Here is a 17,178-nt window from a genome sequence, read left to right on the forward strand (position 1 = left end):
GGGGACACCCCCCAAACACCAGCAGGTTTTCAGATGGGGATGCAGCTGTCAAAGAGCTTTCTGTTAGAGATAAGATCTTAAGAGTAAGGAATTAAAGTGGAAAAATTACAGGGACAGAGGTCTGGATTCTCTGTGAGTGGTACAGCTACTTGACTAGTATCTCTCCCTTATGATCCCAGGAGAATACCAGCAAAGGGTTTGGCCCACCGTGTTCTGGAAGATGGTGTTGACACCCCTGTGTCTGGCAAGGGGGCACCGGGGGGAATGCTGGGGGTCCCAGCATGTGACTGTGCTGTGACCCCATGGGAGGGCACCCCACAGTCAGAGTTGGGCTGCTGGTCATGTGTGAGAAAAGAGAAATATTTGGATCCCCTGTAGCATCCCTATCTTTTCCCTGTGCCTCCTTTCTCCAGGGATGGGAGTGAGGTGCCGGCTCCTCATCCCAGAGTGTGGCTTACAGCAGATCCCCTTGCTTCAAGTGCAAGTGAGGGAGGGTGGGAGGTAATAATTAGAGACACTCTAAAATGATTGCATTAATTGAATCTTATGAAAATGGAAAACAATGGCAGTGGGTAATAATAAAACCCTACAGTAACGATGTACATCTCTTGTTTATTAGAAAGTGCTTCACTGACTACAGATTTACTCTGGGGCACAGCAGGAAACTTTTCTCCTTTAAATTTAATCAACCCTTTTTTGCCTTCTTTTTTTTTTTTTTTTTCTTTCAGAGAAAAATACCAGCTATCAGATCTGTGTTTCCCATCCACTCCTAAGACTCCTCAGTGCAGTGCCTGGAGGTGATAGTGTGAACTCACTCAAGAATGTGAAGGCATTTTATAAATCATTTGGTTTCAGCAGGAGGGGGAGAAAGGAGAAGGCAGAGGGATGATATAGTTTACAGCACATACTCAGCAGTAACTCCCAACTGTCAAACTTCAACATTTTCTTCAGTTGCAACAGTGGTTAACAAAAAAATGTTAAGACAGCAGACATGAAATGCACATAGTAAGCAGCACATTTAATCAACTGGCACCTTCCTACCACCCCACCGCCAAAATCTATCCGGACACTATCACAGCCTAGGAAAAAAGTTGTATAACTGGAGATAGGGCACTGGCGGGAGAAAAAGGAGCACAAATGAATAACATGAACTGCTGTAAACAACTTGCGGCACCTTTTGTGTGCCAGATAACAACAGCAGAGTTAAAGGAGTGTGTTTACAAGTGTGGCTCTCTCACCTCACCTTCCTCCTGCCCCCTTTTGCCATGCTCCCTATGTTGCTCCTGGGAAAATATTTGCAAACCATTGCAAATAAAAGTCTCCTTCTCCCTTTCCAAGAAACGGATCTGGTATTTTTCCATTTCAGGCCAGACCTCAGAGGGGATTTTATTCTTGCAGCTCTGTGAGAGTCACCCTAAACTTTCTTTCCAGTTCCTAGCTAGTAACTTCTGCAACTAAAAACCAGTAACTATTTAGCTACAGAAGTGATGATGCTTTCTCTAGGAGCCTGGTCTCACGAAATTACAGTCTCTGAGAACAGCAGCAGTCCAGCACACAGCTTTCAGGAGTTGTGCATTGCTTTCCACATGCATCTCCTTGCTGGTGTACACAACTTCAGGGTTACAGAATTAAGGCTACTTGGAAAGCACCTGATTAACCCACAAATCTGCAGCATGCACAGACAATTCAGATTTTTTCTGAATGTGCAAACCAAGTATTAGTATGAAGGTTGGGATCCATTTGAATGAAAACCACGTTGTACCTGTAAAACCATGATTCATCCAGGCACTACACCACACTCTGAAACCAGGGGAAGGTGTGAAATGATGACACACATTTTCATAGTGTGTATATATATTTGAAAAGGTCTAGAGTCAACAGAATATCTCCTGCATCGGTTAGGATGACAGAGTAAAAGAACACAAGAGCAAGAGCGGGAAAACACAATCCCTTGTCACAGCTTGGTGGTGGCCTCGTGCTCCTCTTGGACATTACCATCTGGATGAACCCAGTTTAGGTGCTGGCAGTTCAGATACAGTGAAGGATGTGTGTGTAAGTAGGAGGTAAAATATGGTTTGTTATAAAGGCTGAGACTTGAGTTGCAGGGGACCTCTGATGCTCTGGGTGGACTTGCTGGGCTGTATCCCCTTGGATGTTGGGGAAGATCAGCCTGACACCCACCCACCCACTGCTGTCACTGCCTCCACCTCCAGCCTCCATCCCCTTCTGATTCCTGCAGCCTGCACAGTGAGAGAGGCAGCGCCTCACCAACTCATCTGCACAGCACAGCTCCCGGCACACCTTTTTAACTTCCAGTGGTTTGACCACAGAAGACAAAATTTTGGCCAGGGAGCACTTCCGCTCACAGGAGAGCAGCGGTGAGCTGGGCTGGATTTTACTGTTGTGATCTCTGAGTGGAGGGTTCCCACTCTGCCACAGCCGACTGGCACTGCCACAAAGACACCACCTAAATAGATGTGAAGTAATGAATACTTTGGGTAAGCGACTGATTTCAGAGGGTGCTTTTATCCACAGGCCCTGTATTTATAGTTCAAGCCTTTTCAATTAATACGCACACCCTAAAAGAATTAAACTACTAATTATCACATTTTACCGTGGTTCACAGAACTTTCATCAGATCTAGTAAATGAAATCACGAGTTCAGCAGAAGAAGCTTTACTGCGCCAAATTATGTCAAGGGTATATCATGTTGATAATAAAAGATCACTTGGTTGGAAGCCTAACCTAGAAGGTTGGGGAGGCGTAAAAAGTTCACATTTTGGATCATGCTGCTCTGGTGTGGGCGTTTTGTGTTTTTTTTCTTGGTTATTGTGGAAGGCAATTTTCCTGCAAGTAAAATTTTCCCTTTGTCTTACATTACCAAGCATTAGGGAATTTTTACATAGAAAGACAAATAGATAGGTTTGGAGTTTTGTTTTGCAAGTTAGACCTTGGCATCATATCCTCTTTCCACTAATAAACTCCCCTCTCTACTCGACAGAAATTAAAATTATGCCCATACCACAAACAAAGTCCTTTCCCTAAGCGCCCAGCTTCTTGGTGGGCAAGTGTGGTGTTCCAAAGCATCCTTCAGTCTGTGGTCCGCTCTGGCAGCCACAATTACTCTGACATAACCCAGCTCTCAGCTGTTAATTAAACAGCAAGTGTCTCAAGAAGACAGGAAAAAAAACAATTGTAATGAAAACTAGAGATTGCTCACAGCTCGAGCAGCTGAGTCCAGGACACTGGACTGGTTGAAGTGAGTCCTAAGGCACCTCTTGCCATGCAAAGGTGGGACATGGGTAGAAGGGGATGCCATGGTTGCTGCCACAGAAGAGGGGGCAGTGACCTGGCACTGAGGTCCCCTCAAGGCAAAGAAAATCCTTGGCCCTGCAGAGGCAAGCTTGGGAGCTTCCTAGGTGGAGGCTTCTATCCTTCCCATTTCCAAGCTGCCCTCTAGATGGCCCTTGCTGTTATCTCATGGATAAAGATTCATGGAAAGGAATGGAATGGAGCAACAGAATAAAAATATATTTTGAAAAGCCTTAGAATAATCGCAGCTGTATTTATGCACCTTGTCCACTGGAAAGGTTCATTGCCTTTTTTCTGTACACACACGGAGAAATAAAAATATATACTTGAGCCACATTTTTATTTCTCCTTTCCTTTGCAGCACTCAGCCACTCCAAGCGTAATGAACGTTTCATGTCTTTCAAGCACTGCTTTGTCATGCTATAAGCATTCATTTCATGCTTTGAATATTTCCTGTCATACTTGCCTTGGATGAATTTTTTGTGGGAATGCTTTGCTTGTGAAGGTTAATGGTTAGCAACAGTGAAAACTGAGGTCCTCTGTCAATCCCCAAGTCTCAAACACTGTAGGTCACCAATGAGGAAGGGTCTCCATTTGGCCCCAACAGAGGCAGCACAACTGGCCCTGACTGACGATCATGGATCTTGCCAGATTGATGGTCGACACCCTTCACAGTTGCCATCACTGGGTCCCCTCGAGAGAGTGCCAGCTTCTGATAAGCAGGCTAAACCCTGAGCCTATCAGAGGGCCCACTAAATCCTGAAAATGGTCTAACTGTGCCTCACAATCTGGACCGCAAAAAAGAATATGGTAATACAGGGAAAAATTCTGTTTTCTTTTCTAATTATTCAGATGCTTCTTCATGGTAGTCATTAAACTGTCTGAGAAATACACCTGGATGCTGCAAAGTTTCACTTCTAGACGATTATGATTAAAATACTTTATTTCTAGTACTTGTTGGGATCTATCTGTAATGAAATAACATGAAAAAAATGCAAGACTACATTACACATAAGTTAAATTTATAACCAGACATATCTGCTTTTGTTTCCTTGGGAAACGCTGGCTCTCAGAGCTGCCTACATGAACTCTCTGTCACAGGGTGATGAAATATAGGTTGGACCTCATCAGACCTTTGTTGGCTGATGGGTCCTGTTAGAATCAACAGCCCATCCTGCCCAGCTCACAGGAAGGCAGAAACCAGCCCCACCAGTGCTCCCCAGCTTGGCCCCAGCTTCCAAGTCTGGACAAATTTCGCCACTGCTGTTCCCGGCAGACAACGTGATCCATAAGGGTGCAAATCTGTTCAGAATTTGGTCCTGGCAAGTTACAAAGGTGCAAACAAGCTGACATCACCAGGAGCTTTGACTTCAGCGCCAGTGATGAGATTCCTTATTGAAAATGCTAAGGGCTTTTTTTTAAAAGCTTTTTCTGAAGAAAGTTAATTTTAGATTAGTCCCTCAGGCTGTGATAACTCCTCAGCATGGCTCTGTAAACAAGAGAGGAGAGTCTTCTTGCATTTATAAGATTCTGATGCAAATAATCCTATGAACAAGAACACTAATAAAAGCTGCCGTTACTGTATTACCGCCTTTGCAGCTGTAACTGATAGAAAACTTTCTCTGCAAGGCTCAGTTATCTGCTGCAAATGAGGTGTTTCAGGAATGTTAGTCATCTGAGACCATGTATTTTCTAACAGAACCAGTTTCAGCATTGTGTGTTCAGAGAACTCTGGTGTCCATGCACTCCTCAGGTGGGAGCTGAGGGGCTTATCCAGAGACAACCAATCCCCCAGACACCTCAAGCACCTTCTTGGGGAGTTGGAGTCAAGTTCAGTCACAGCTGTGAGAGCCTGTAAGGCTGTTGGACTCTACTTGAAGCTGTGGGGACAGGAGGTCAGGCATGGAGGCATGGCCTGAACAAAGGGATGGCCTTGGAAGGCAGAATCCTTCTAATTGTTAAAAATTCAGCTGCTGAAGGAATTGGAGATCTTTCAGCTACTGTTTAACTTACACGGTAGTTGAATGATGGGGACAACCACAAAGAGCAGTTCTGCCTATCTCAGCTTGAGAGGGGGGTTTGAAATGTGAACTCTGCATCCAAAAATGCCCAACCCTTGGGCCAGGTGGGCACCAGTTCCACTGGCTGAAGCCACTACACTGCATGGAACACGAAGGCCAAGTTTTGGGACCAGAAAGAAGCCATTCTCAGAGGAACTGGACTCTGCAGCCTGTTAGTTAGGGCAGAGAGGTCTTTCCACACATAATCCCCTCCTCCCTTGCAGCCAAAGCTGTATCACGCCTTCCATGACCAGCTTTGCCTAGAGAAGAAGAAAAGGAAACTTATCTTTGCATATGTTCCCACTGTTGCCTTCTCTTTCCCTCACAGCTCAAGGAACAGAATTTCTTCCTTTATGTTTTTAGCATATACTTAAACATTTTTTTAAGGTTTCATACTCAAGTCCAGCCCTACTTAAGCAAAGAATTCAGAGATGATATTTACAAGTCCAGTGTAATTACTGCGGGCTTGAAAAACGAGTTCTGTGAGTTACGGTGCATCATTGTTTTTCTTTTTTCTTTCTTTTTCTTTTTTTTTTTTTTTTTAATGTTACAAAGAACAATGTGCCTTTCATTTCCTGCAGTGCTGTTAAGGTACTTGCAGCTCAAAGCAGTGAGAATACATTAAAGCTAAAAAGCATTTGGTTTGGGCATTAAACATTTTTATTTTTTTAGAAAAATGTCTCTCCCTCTACAGAAGTTGTCTGAGCAATGGATTTGGCACCCTTTTGCAATCAGCTGTAATAATGAATGTTACTTTGCTCACTTGAAATGGAAGAATTTACCAACTTCTTTAAAAAGAACTTGCTAATCTACAATTGAAGTGCTGTGCTACCAACTCTGAGTTACCAAATCACAATCCCACCTGCTCGAGAGCCATCAGTAGCCTGTCGAAAATGACACAGCATTCTCCTGCTTTCACAGCACACTCGGTGTGTACCTTTACGCTGCAGTTATTAATTCACCAGTGCCACCACATCAAACACAAACATCACCGTGTGAATGCCTGACATCCATTTACTGACAGCAGCAGCACAGCTCTGTCCCACAGTTATTAACCACTCTATGCTACATCCTCCCTGCCTTTCTCCAGAGTTAAACTCCTGCTGGAGCAGAGCAGGATTTGACTTCTAATACTCTCTGAAAGCTAGAGTCACAAATATCCCCTCTTTGCAGACAAAAAGAGCAAAAGGTTTTCCTACAAAAGTTTAAAATAATCCTACTTACAAAAAGAAAATCTATCTGATAGCTGTTTCCACAACCAAAAGTGAGAATAAAAGCCTGAAAGAGAGTCCACAGCAGTGCTGAGCTGGGAATTCAGTTGTTCCTGATCCCCAGGCATGCAGTCACTTCACTACATCAGACTACCCATTTTGTCATCCTCACTTCACAGAAAACCTAGTTTGTTTACAAAATACAACACCAAACCAGTGCATTTAACAAGTTTTTAAAATCAATAATCTTTTTTTTTTTTTTGATTGGGTGAATTGCAAAATCACTTTGCAGTGCCAACTGAAATGAAGCTTTTACATACCATTAGGCAACTACAAAGGTGGGGAATTTTCCACATGGGTGTTCTACCCAGTTGGTCAGAAAAAAACTCATTTGAGCAAAATATCAGGGCATCAGAACATGCTCCTGCCTTTCAGATGAAGTTGCTGGCCTCCCGCAAATCTACTCACTCTTATAACAAACAGAGAAATTCTGGGCTTTCTGCCTCTCCCCAAAAAGCTCTTTCCCTTGCTAAAGGAGGAGCACTGTGCACACCCTGTGGGTATGAGCTAGTTTTATCCCCAGTTCCAGGACAAAGCATCTGGACCTTGGACCATGCATGCACCAATGAGCCCAGTCTCGCCTGCATGTTTGCTTTTCGTGGCCATCAGGCTAGGTGTCTCTCTCTTTCTCTAGGAAATAATTAAATGTTCAATATTTCTGTAAATTTTTGCATTAGTGATCAGATAAGCGACTGCCTGAAAACTATTCTAGCTTAATGAAAACTGAAGGAAAGAGAAGAATTGGTGTTGAAGCCACCACTGAGAACAGAAAATGTCACCATCTTCTCTGCCTGAGATGATTCTGCTCCAGAAAATGTGACTGTAAAGCCCACTAGAAGAAAAGGAGTGGCTTTAAAAAAGAAGAGCTTTTTTTCCCCGTGAACTTCACTTTAATGAAGGTTAGATATACAGGCTTTCCAAAACAACACATACAATTTAGAATGATAAATTAAAATTTGTAGTAGGAGGCCTTCTTTTTCAGGGCTGTATAGTTGACCCTTCTGAACCTACATTACTCAAGGTATGCAAAATATATGTGTATAATAAATAGCTCTAGAATTTATGGAGTGGAACAGAAAGGATATTAACAGGCAAGTAGAGAGGCTGTATAACCCTCACAAGGCCTTTAAAGATTTATTTTTTTAAAATGAAGGAATGCATGCATGGAAAAGGTAGTACTGAATTGATACACTTCTTTGTGCTTTCCAGAAACACATGCAAAATGCTTCTAAATCTGCCCCCAATCTGGTCATTCCACTGTTGGCATCAGGGGGAATAAGATTATTCACGATACTATTTTTCTTTGATTTAAAAAAAAAATAAAACATTCCTCTCTGTGTGGGCTCATTCTTACTCTCAGTAAAATCAATTACGAGCCTCCCATTGACTCCAGAGAGATTTGGATCAGGCCCTGTGGAAGTGGGTCTACAGCAAGTGTAGAACAACGCAGTTAATATGATTTATTGTGTCCGTTTCTGTGCGTGCAGTTTTTCATTTTCTAAAGCCTGCAGTTTTGCTTTCATCCTCACGTTCAGGAGATAAGAGCTGCAGATCTGTGTTGATCTACACGCCGGGTACCCTCAAGCTGGGGGCTGTGTGTGCTGGGAATGAGCTCAGTGTCTGCTCGGGGGGAACAACCCCTTTAGGGCCAATACACTGGTAAAGAAAATCTCCCACACAGGCAGTGCAAAAGGTGCGTTATCAGTGAGGAGTCTGCTGCTGTGGTAGGGAAAAATACCCTTTAGTAAAACTGAGAAAAAAAGAAAAAACCTTTTCCTGTTTATTAAAAAAAAAAAAAGTACCTTTTGCAGGTCACCAGCAAAGTTCCAAGAATTCACTCAAAGACTGTTTTACAAAGAAGACTCAGGCTCCAAATCAGAGATATTTCATTTCACTAGGCTCTTACAGATTTTACATTATTAAACACTGACATTGCTGCTTTTCGGGGCAGTTATTGAGTAACAGTCTTCGTTAAGACTGAGAAACTGCAGGGTAAGAAGAACTGAGCTTTAATAGCTGTGAAAGAATATTATCTAAACACAAAATAATAACATGCTTGGTGCCTAATACATTCTAAATTAAAATATGATTTAATAAACACAGGCAACATATTCCCCATAAAAAAAAACCGGCAGAATTGGCAGAACGAAAATCACAGTTTAGTCAGTTCTTCTCTTAACCTTGCAATCCTTTGGCTACAAATTAGAATTTCTGTGAAAAGGATTGATAAGGGAAATTAGGCACTGTCTTTCAGAAACAACATCAATGTTTTAAGATGGTATGTTTGGATGAACAGCACAAAATCTATCAAAATATGAAACCTTTCATATTTAATGTGAGGAAATACAGGAACCCCGAAAGCCAAAATCTTACCAGGCCAATGAGCCCAATGTTCTCTGTCCTATGATACATGCCAGTAATTTAAAGGTTTTTATGTACCTAAACATCTTCTTCTCCCCTTAATTTTATCTCCTGTTGAAACCCTAATCCAAAAGCAATCTGGATGCGAATGTAGCCCTTCGACTTCACTCTCCCTTGTTTAGTGGCTAATGAAGCCCCCAAAACACACACTGAACATACATACAGCTGAAGGGATTTAAGGCAAAAGCAGTTTGTTGCTCTGTGAAAGGGAAATCACAACTGTATTATTATAGATACAATATTTCTACATAAATTTACGGATTCCAAAAATTGTGACAGGGTTCAGAGGCATAAACCTTCACACAAATTTTTTTCTATATATGCAGAGCAGATCCCGGTACAGTGGATCTCCCAGTCTACATTTAGGTCTTAAAAAAGAAGTCTGGTTATGGATAAGAAAAGTCAAGAAAAACTAGTAATAATAATCACTTTCACTTTGGGAGACATTCTAAACTCTAAATATAAGTAGTAAAACAAAACTCAGTTGCCCGTGGGCCAAAAAAAATTGTTGAGGTCTACCTTAGTTAAACACAAAAAGGAAGAGAAGCTGTTCCATTACACACATATTTATCCTTTCACATACAGTCCCTACAGAAATTCACTATTATTGAACGATTTTTTTTTTGGGCTACTTCACAAAGCAAGCCATTGGCTCAGTAGAAGCTATTGCTTCTACTTTAAAACTGTCCCAGTCCAAAGAACACGAGTGTTCCCAAAAGTCACAGTCCTGTTGCTGCTTCCAAATAAGCTCAAGCTGCTGCCACCTGAAACCATGGTATTGAGAACATGGAGAGAAGAAGGGGCAAGGAACTATAGTTGAGACACCCTGACCTGTTTACTCATGGTATCTACGAACTTTAAAGCACTGTGATGAAAAACTACAAACTATAGTAGCACCTGTAACAGCCCTGCAGTGGCACCTGCCTGAGCAAGTACTTCAGTGTGTCATGTGAGAGCATCAGAAAACAAAAAGTAGTTAAAAGCACATAGATAAAGCCAAAAGTGATGAAACACACACCCCTAGGAGGTCCTGACTCATGGCCCAGGGACTGAAAGCCTTTGCTATGTAGGAATAAGGATAAGGGTTGCATACAGCAGGCTCTGTAATAGCATCTCCCTAATTAAAATTATTTTTAGAGGAAAAAAATTCTCTCTCCAGGACTGGAGAAACAAATGCTGCCTGAGATCAGTGAATCAGTAGCATTTTAACTATGAGGAGAGTGCACACCCTCTTTGTAGCTGTCCCATGTCAATTATTCTGAATAATCTTTTTATATTAGGCATGGAGAAAAAAAAATCTTTATAAATATGGGCTGTTTTAATATCCCAAAGCAGGAGCAGCAGGTAAGAACTTACCATTTTCTGGCTGGTCCTTAATATCAGCTTCACTTGGCTGGCTGGGACTTTCAGATTGACTTGAATCTGAAAAACATAAAATACAGCCAAAAATTACAGGGTCTGCTGTGGAAAATAGATCAGAGGCGCCAGACTTCCTCAAAAGGTTGAGAGTACAAACTAAGCACAGGAGTGTTGCACTAGGACATGATAATGCAAAAGTCCCGTGCCCAGGTAATATGTTTGTAAGCAAAAAAAAAAAAAGGGAATCTTGTTTACAGCACTACACAGAGTGCCTGGGGTGTGTGTAAGCATAAATTAAGCTTTGAAAATCCTTCTTTTTAAAGAAGGCATGTTTAAATTACTCTCCTACATGTTTTTTATAATGCAGCCTCTATGTTGTATACAAACCAGAGCCTTACTCCAACACATAGTAAAGTCTCAAAACATATCTTCAAGCAGGCATAGAAAGGTAACTAAGCAACCCCACAAAGTCGTGGAGATTTTTGGCTACACATTTCTGGAACAAAATCTGCAAAACTGAGAAAAGAGCTGTTTTTTGGCGTACTTTCACAGTGGTTACAGTACTACAGGATCCCTAAAATGTACGGTGTTGGTGGTGAACTGCAGTGGGATAAATGAGACCAGATACTGGATGACCTGCTTTAGAACTTGTGTAAAGAATCCTACAAACTCCAGTTAACACTCTCCAATGAGCAAAACTTATTTGCCTAAAATAATAAAATTACTTATATGTGTAAATATGAGGGTTTTGCATTTTTTACATTTTATTAACTCTACTTTATGTGAAGATGATTGCTCTTTGGTCCAAGAATTATTCTTAGTAGAAGCTTTAGTCAAATAGTATTTTCCTGCTTAATTATTTCTGTCACTATGAATTGGGGAAAAAAGTCCCTTTACCTGTGGGAAAAAAAATTTTTTAAAAAAATCCCTCGAATTACTGTTTTTGCAATTAATACAATTTTATTGTCTTTCCCCAGAAATTGTTCTGTAATTTACCGATTCCAAAAAAAAGTTTTTGCTGTGAAACAAAACTTAGGCAATGAACCCGCTTGCTACTGCCTCAAACCCACCCCTAATCATGACAAACCTATTTTCTGACTTCACCTTGACTTTGCAGAGTTTGGAATTAGCTGTCTGAAATCTGACCACATTTCAGTGAGAAGTCAATGCAAGATCAAAAGGTCACGACACTTAACTGTGATTAAATTGAAAATCTTACTTCTATTGCAACAGAGTCATAACACCACCCCTTCTTTTTCTTTGAGGTATTAATAGCGCTGGAAGAAGCAGTACTACTAGTGACCTTGGGTCAAGCAATGCTAATTTATTGCTCTAAAAAGGTTCCTTGCTTTTAAGCAAATGAAGATTTTAATTACCACAGAGCACTATAAAGAAAATGCCTATTTTAAATATTCAAATTTTTTTTTTACCTGCTGACTGTCTGCTTTAGGTATCATTCAGAAGCTTAGAGGACAATCTTGTATAAATTAAAAACTATAAGTGAAAAAAAAGCACTCGCAAAACAAAAATTGATAAATTTCAGATTATAAACATTCAGAATATTTAGCCAAGAAAGCATCAGACCTGGTACTTCTATTTAAAATAATGAAATTCTCCTAAAAATTGCTATATTTCCCAGTGTGTCCAGAATCCATTTTCTCTCTTTTGTATTTTTTATTTTTAATAATTTCTCTGATGAAGCTCAGTGAAAAAAAATATTCTCACTTATGCAATTTTGTTTCAAAATATTAATCTTATGGGTTATCTTTCCCTGATAGCTCAAATCAGTGCCAGCACATAGACTATGGGGTAACATGCACAGTGCTGTTACATTCTGGACACTTGATTTTGGCAAGAAATTTCACGTTTCCGATACTGTAAAGGTAGAAACAAAGGTAAAATATTAGGAATGTAAAATATTTAGTTAACATTTAAAGTCAACATTCAATGGATTTAATTTTACAGGGCAGGCATTAGGTTTTTGCTTATATTTTAGGTTTTTCTTTCCCTTCAGCCAGCCATGGCTCAATTAGCCTTTGGGCTTTATGTTTAAAGTAGGCTCAGAATTTCACAAAAATTTATTAGATTTGGAAAAGTTGCTGCTGAAATATGGGACTCAAAGCATGTGTTCCTTTCAAAATTTGAAACAATCCAGGGAAGGGCTTTGTGGCAGCGGCAAGAGCTGGGCTCGGCGCTGGCACCTTGGCTCCAGCACAGCCCTGCAGCCGGTGGGCAGCACACACAGCCCGAGCTGCTCCTGGATTTTGGGAAACAAAGTACTTTTGTTTGCACTGAGTGCTGTTTTTCCAACACCAAGGCTAGTGGCACAAGAGAGGCTCCACTGGCCATAGGACATTTGTTTGCACACTGAATCTTAACTTTCTTCTTTTATTACCCTGGCTACTGCGATAACATTTTTCCTAATTCTGTTTTCCTGTAACCCTCCCCTTTCTGCTGAAATTAAATTTTAATTTCTCAAAAAAAAAAAAAAAAGACAACGAAGGCTTTAAGCACTGTTCTTCATGAAGAAACACAGTAAAATGCAGGATGAGGTAGAATTAAAGCCACTCTACGCTGCAGTAGGGATCACGGGAGGCTACCGAAAACATGTACTGGGCAAGCGTATGCTCAGCATTGTTATGCAAGGTGGCATCTTGTGGAAACCCCAGATAAGAAGACTGAGTTAAGGCACTTAGCCAAAATGTTTATATGCAGAATTTTGCTTCCCTGATTTTATTCAGATGCCGCAGATGATCCGGTACATATAAATGTGCCGCCACATGGTTAAGGGATTGGCAAAATCAGAGCCGTTGTGTTTTACAGTCTTGCCTAGGACGAGGGAGTCTTGCTCAGTCTCCACCGCTCGCTCTCTGCTTTTTCAGCAGTTGGCACTAACTCCCGTCGGGGTTTTTTTGTTGTTTTGCACATGGAAACTTTCAAATTCCAGTTTTCTGAATGTTTGGTGTTTTGCGGGTTCGGCTACAGCGTGAGGGGGAATGTCTGTCCTGCTGAGTCAGTTAGCCAAACAGGTGACCGTAGGAATAAATTAATTTTTGCCCATACATAATTGATATAAATGGAAGATCGTTTTCATAAGCATTTGCATTAAATCAATAAAATCACTTACTATAGAGCAGTTTAACAATTCATTTGATTTTCTCTTTTCTATATATTTGATAGCCACTCTGCAAAACAGTATACACTTTATGCCTATTTTCTTTAGCAACAACACTGCCAGTTAAATTCTACCACCTGCAATAATTAGAGCCATTGGAAAACATACAAAACAAAATATACAGTAGATGCAAGCCCCTCTTGAATCCACGGCCCCCTGCGGCAATGAGTTTCATTGGTGCCTTAAGCTAAGGCTGGTAGGAAGCCAAAGAATCTGTATATTACAATAAAGTGCATGTTATTAAGGGGAGGATTTAAATGATTTCAGATGGAGTTGGAAATATTATAGTGAGGAACCACTATTAAGATTGTTGATTAAAAAAAAAAATCACCAAGGAATCTAGTTTTATGTTTAAGGAAGCTTAACCTTGAATAGCACAATGGGTTTTATTTGGGGGCTTTTTTAGTTAAAGAAAAGTTAGTGGTTGGAATTTTTAACCCTGAGTTAGCCAGAGTTTGAGTGAGTCTGTGCACTGGAGTCAAGGTTACTGGGCAAGCAAAGCTCAAGGGGATCTGGTATCAACCGTAATCATGGCAAACAGGATAAAAAAACATATTGAAGCTATTTTACTCTCTACTTCCAAGAATCAACTATGATTAAGGGATAAAGGAAAAAAAACCCAACCAACAAAACAGGCTAGTTTTTCAAAGTAGCATTTCCTACCACATCGCTATTCTCTGTTCCTCTTTGGATCTGCTCCTTAAGCATATGCTACCCCAGCACGACCGAGGTGGTTACGCCTGAGCCCCAGGTCTGCCTGATCCCAAACCATACGCAGGCAGGGACCTTCAGCTCCAGGATGGAAACTCTGGACTTTTCAGTATGCAGTTTTCCTTTTCAGCTGCAGCAGGAACACAGCTCCAGCTGGGCTGCACGACGGCTGCATGGAAGCAGGGCTCGCGGCGCTGGAAGGGAGAGCTCCATTGTTTGGAAAGAATAAAACCTTCCCAGGAAAGTCTGGCCTGTGGACAGGACCAATGTCAACAGACTGACAATGTTGTTCTTTTTTGTAGACCGTGACACAGACGGTGTAGAGTTGTTATACCCCTCCACCAAAAAAACCTGTTTCGAATGTCATGGCACTTCCCAGTGCCAAACCACTCCATGGTTACCTGACTTGGGAGAAATGGAACACTCTGTTGAGCACTCCCAAAAACACACCATGTCTCCCAGAGCATGCTGAATCCAACTTTGGATTCACTGAGGTGGCAGTGACCCCACTGTCTGCTGCTCTGCGCAAACCAAATTAATAGATGTCAAGATCATTTTTTACCTCTGTAGAGCCACCCCCCAGCAGAAACTCTGCCTTTTGAGCAGCCTGTGAGCTAACACAGGTGCAGACACATCTATCGTGGAAACAGTAAAGGTGATCCCCACGTAGTGGAGTAAAAAAATTACCAGTGATGCCAGATGAGCAAGGCAGTGCTACCATTGCCCATGCTGAGCCTGCTCTGCAGTGAAATAAAGCGGGTTCCTCTCCTCCACAGCCAGCCCAGCACCTCACAGAAGTGCACAAGTTAAATTTTCCATTCATATCATGTTTTTGGGGGGGGGGGATATTGTATAATAAACTGACATATTTTATTCAAGTTTCAGAGTCCTATTTGTAATAAAAAATTTATATGGCTGGGTTGTGTTCATGCAATAAATTTTTCATCTATAATTTTGGGCATAGATTCTACCAAAGATTTATATATGTTAAAAAAAATAATTTAAATCATGCTCCTTTATATACAGTCCTATGTGGTGAGCTTAAGGGATTTACAAACAGAAACCAGGACCAGAACTGGAGCTTTTTTACACTCACTTTTCCTTCATTATACATTATAATGTAAACACATAGGGATCGCTCCATATATGCTACAATTATTATTTATGGCTATTTTGGTGGCTACTACTATTTCTTTTAAGGAAGGCCTGGCTCTCCCTTTCACTCCAGCCATTGCTTTCAAGTCAACTTTTATAGAGAGTTCAAAGTGCTTCATTATCATCCACCTCACCATCACACATGTACATGCCCACACCAGATTTCCAGTTTTATTGCATACCCCCTGTACTCTGTGCCCCATCCCCATGGCTCTCCAACGAGGTTCTGCAGTGGTAAAATCCCTGTGGTGCCAGCCTGGTTGGTTTTTTTTTATAAGGCGAGGACTCTTAATTCCTGTACACTGGGAAAGAGATTATCTTTGATAATGGAAATGTAAATCAAAGCTTGCTGTTGTTTATTCCAGACAGACATTTGTGTGTTAAGTCTGTTTATCAGGCAACACTTTGTCTAAGCCAGGAAGTAGTCAGCCTTTGTAACAAGATGTATGCAAATGATTTTCCCATCAGCCTTTGCCACAAAACTTTTGTGGCAAAAAACCCCTTCTTGTTACTTCACCAGTAAGACGCTCCTAAGCTACCCCATAAGTAGACTAGCAACAAAACAGCCAGCGAGACTATGCTGATGAGTTTGAATGAGCCCAAAACATGTGCCCGCAGTCTGTTGCTTGGTATTGTAAGCAGACTTTGTGTATTACATCTGTTTATCAGGCAACACTGTCTGCTGGGGCGGCTTTGTACCAAGGTGGATGCAAACAAAGATCTCCACAACTCCCTGCCTAACTTTTTTTGGCCACAGAAATTCCCCGTTACTTTCCTCCTCGCTGGAAATAGGAATGTGAAACTTCACCGCGAGACCCTAAAGCTGTATCAAAATGGTTTCATTTTAAATCAACTTTCTTTGTTCTCACAAGTCCATGAATGATTTACTGCTATCGTGTGATAGCCTAGAATGTGGGGAATCTGTGTATTCCCATACTTGTTCCTTGATATTACAAACAAGTATTTGATTCACTTCTAAATGTTTGTTTTTAAAACAGTTTACAGCCTTTGATTCCTGCTTACTGATTCATTTCTGGAACATTTTCTATTTATTCCTTTGCAGTAGCAAACGTTAATTTTGACTTAATTCAAATTGTCATCAAAGGCTTCCTTAAGAAATCCCACAGCACAGATTTTATTTGTTATAATAAAATATTCTTAAAGTAAACATCGTTCGATTGTGTTTTTTTAATTCCAAGAGATACAAAAATCCGTTACCCAAAGGATTCAAATTGGTTCAGCCCTTTTTCCTAGACAAAATAAACACTTTAGGACTTTACTTGTTTGTATTCTCCTCAGTGGTGCTGTATGCATCACCAGCTAAAAACAAAGAAACTTTTAGCTGCTCAGACAAAATGCAGAAGCTCCCCAAACAACGAAGCGGGGGGGTGGGGAGGCATTCAGAAAGTCTGACAGTCCATTCAATATAGGGATGATGGCCATAATGCATCCAGGGTCCCCTTGCTAATTAAATATGCATTGGCACAGTTTTGATCGATGCAAGCCATGGATCAGATGACACACCTGCAAAATCTTGAGCCCAGAGCTCCCAGGAAAAGGAAAATACAGGCTGTCTCCTTATCTTTGTTTTCAAAGGCTCTCAATTTCTGTGCTTAGATATCTAATTTAATTCTCTCACCCCTCAGCAAACTGGATTAGGAAAGTCAATACTGCCATTGTGCATCGACAGGAACACACAGCTTTCCTTTTATTC

General features: G+C 41.0%; 1 protein-coding gene across 12 annotated transcripts in view; it reads right to left on the bottom strand.

Annotated features, from left to right (window-relative positions):
- NFIA (nuclear factor I A) overlaps positions 1 to 17,178 on the bottom strand; it is a 411,264-nt gene that overhangs the window by 106,418 nt on the left and 287,668 nt on the right. For 11 of the 12 annotated variants that reach the window (XM_018072111.3, XM_018072107.3, XM_008925171.4 and 8 more), the window contains one exon: positions 10,421 to 10,486. The exons of the other annotated variant lie outside the window; for it this stretch is intronic. In XM_018072111.3, coding sequence (XP_017927600.1) covers positions 10,421 to 10,486 — 66 coding nt within the window. The remainder of the gene's footprint in view (positions 1 to 10,420; positions 10,487 to 17,178) is intronic. 12 annotated transcript variants of the gene reach the window in all.

This window comes from Manacus vitellinus, unplaced genomic scaffold (assembly GCF_001715985.3).
Source record: "Manacus vitellinus isolate BGI_N305 unplaced genomic scaffold, ASM171598v3 scaffold_21_pilon, whole genome shotgun sequence".
NCBI classification, from domain to species: domain Eukaryota; kingdom Metazoa; phylum Chordata; class Aves; order Passeriformes; family Pipridae; genus Manacus; species Manacus vitellinus.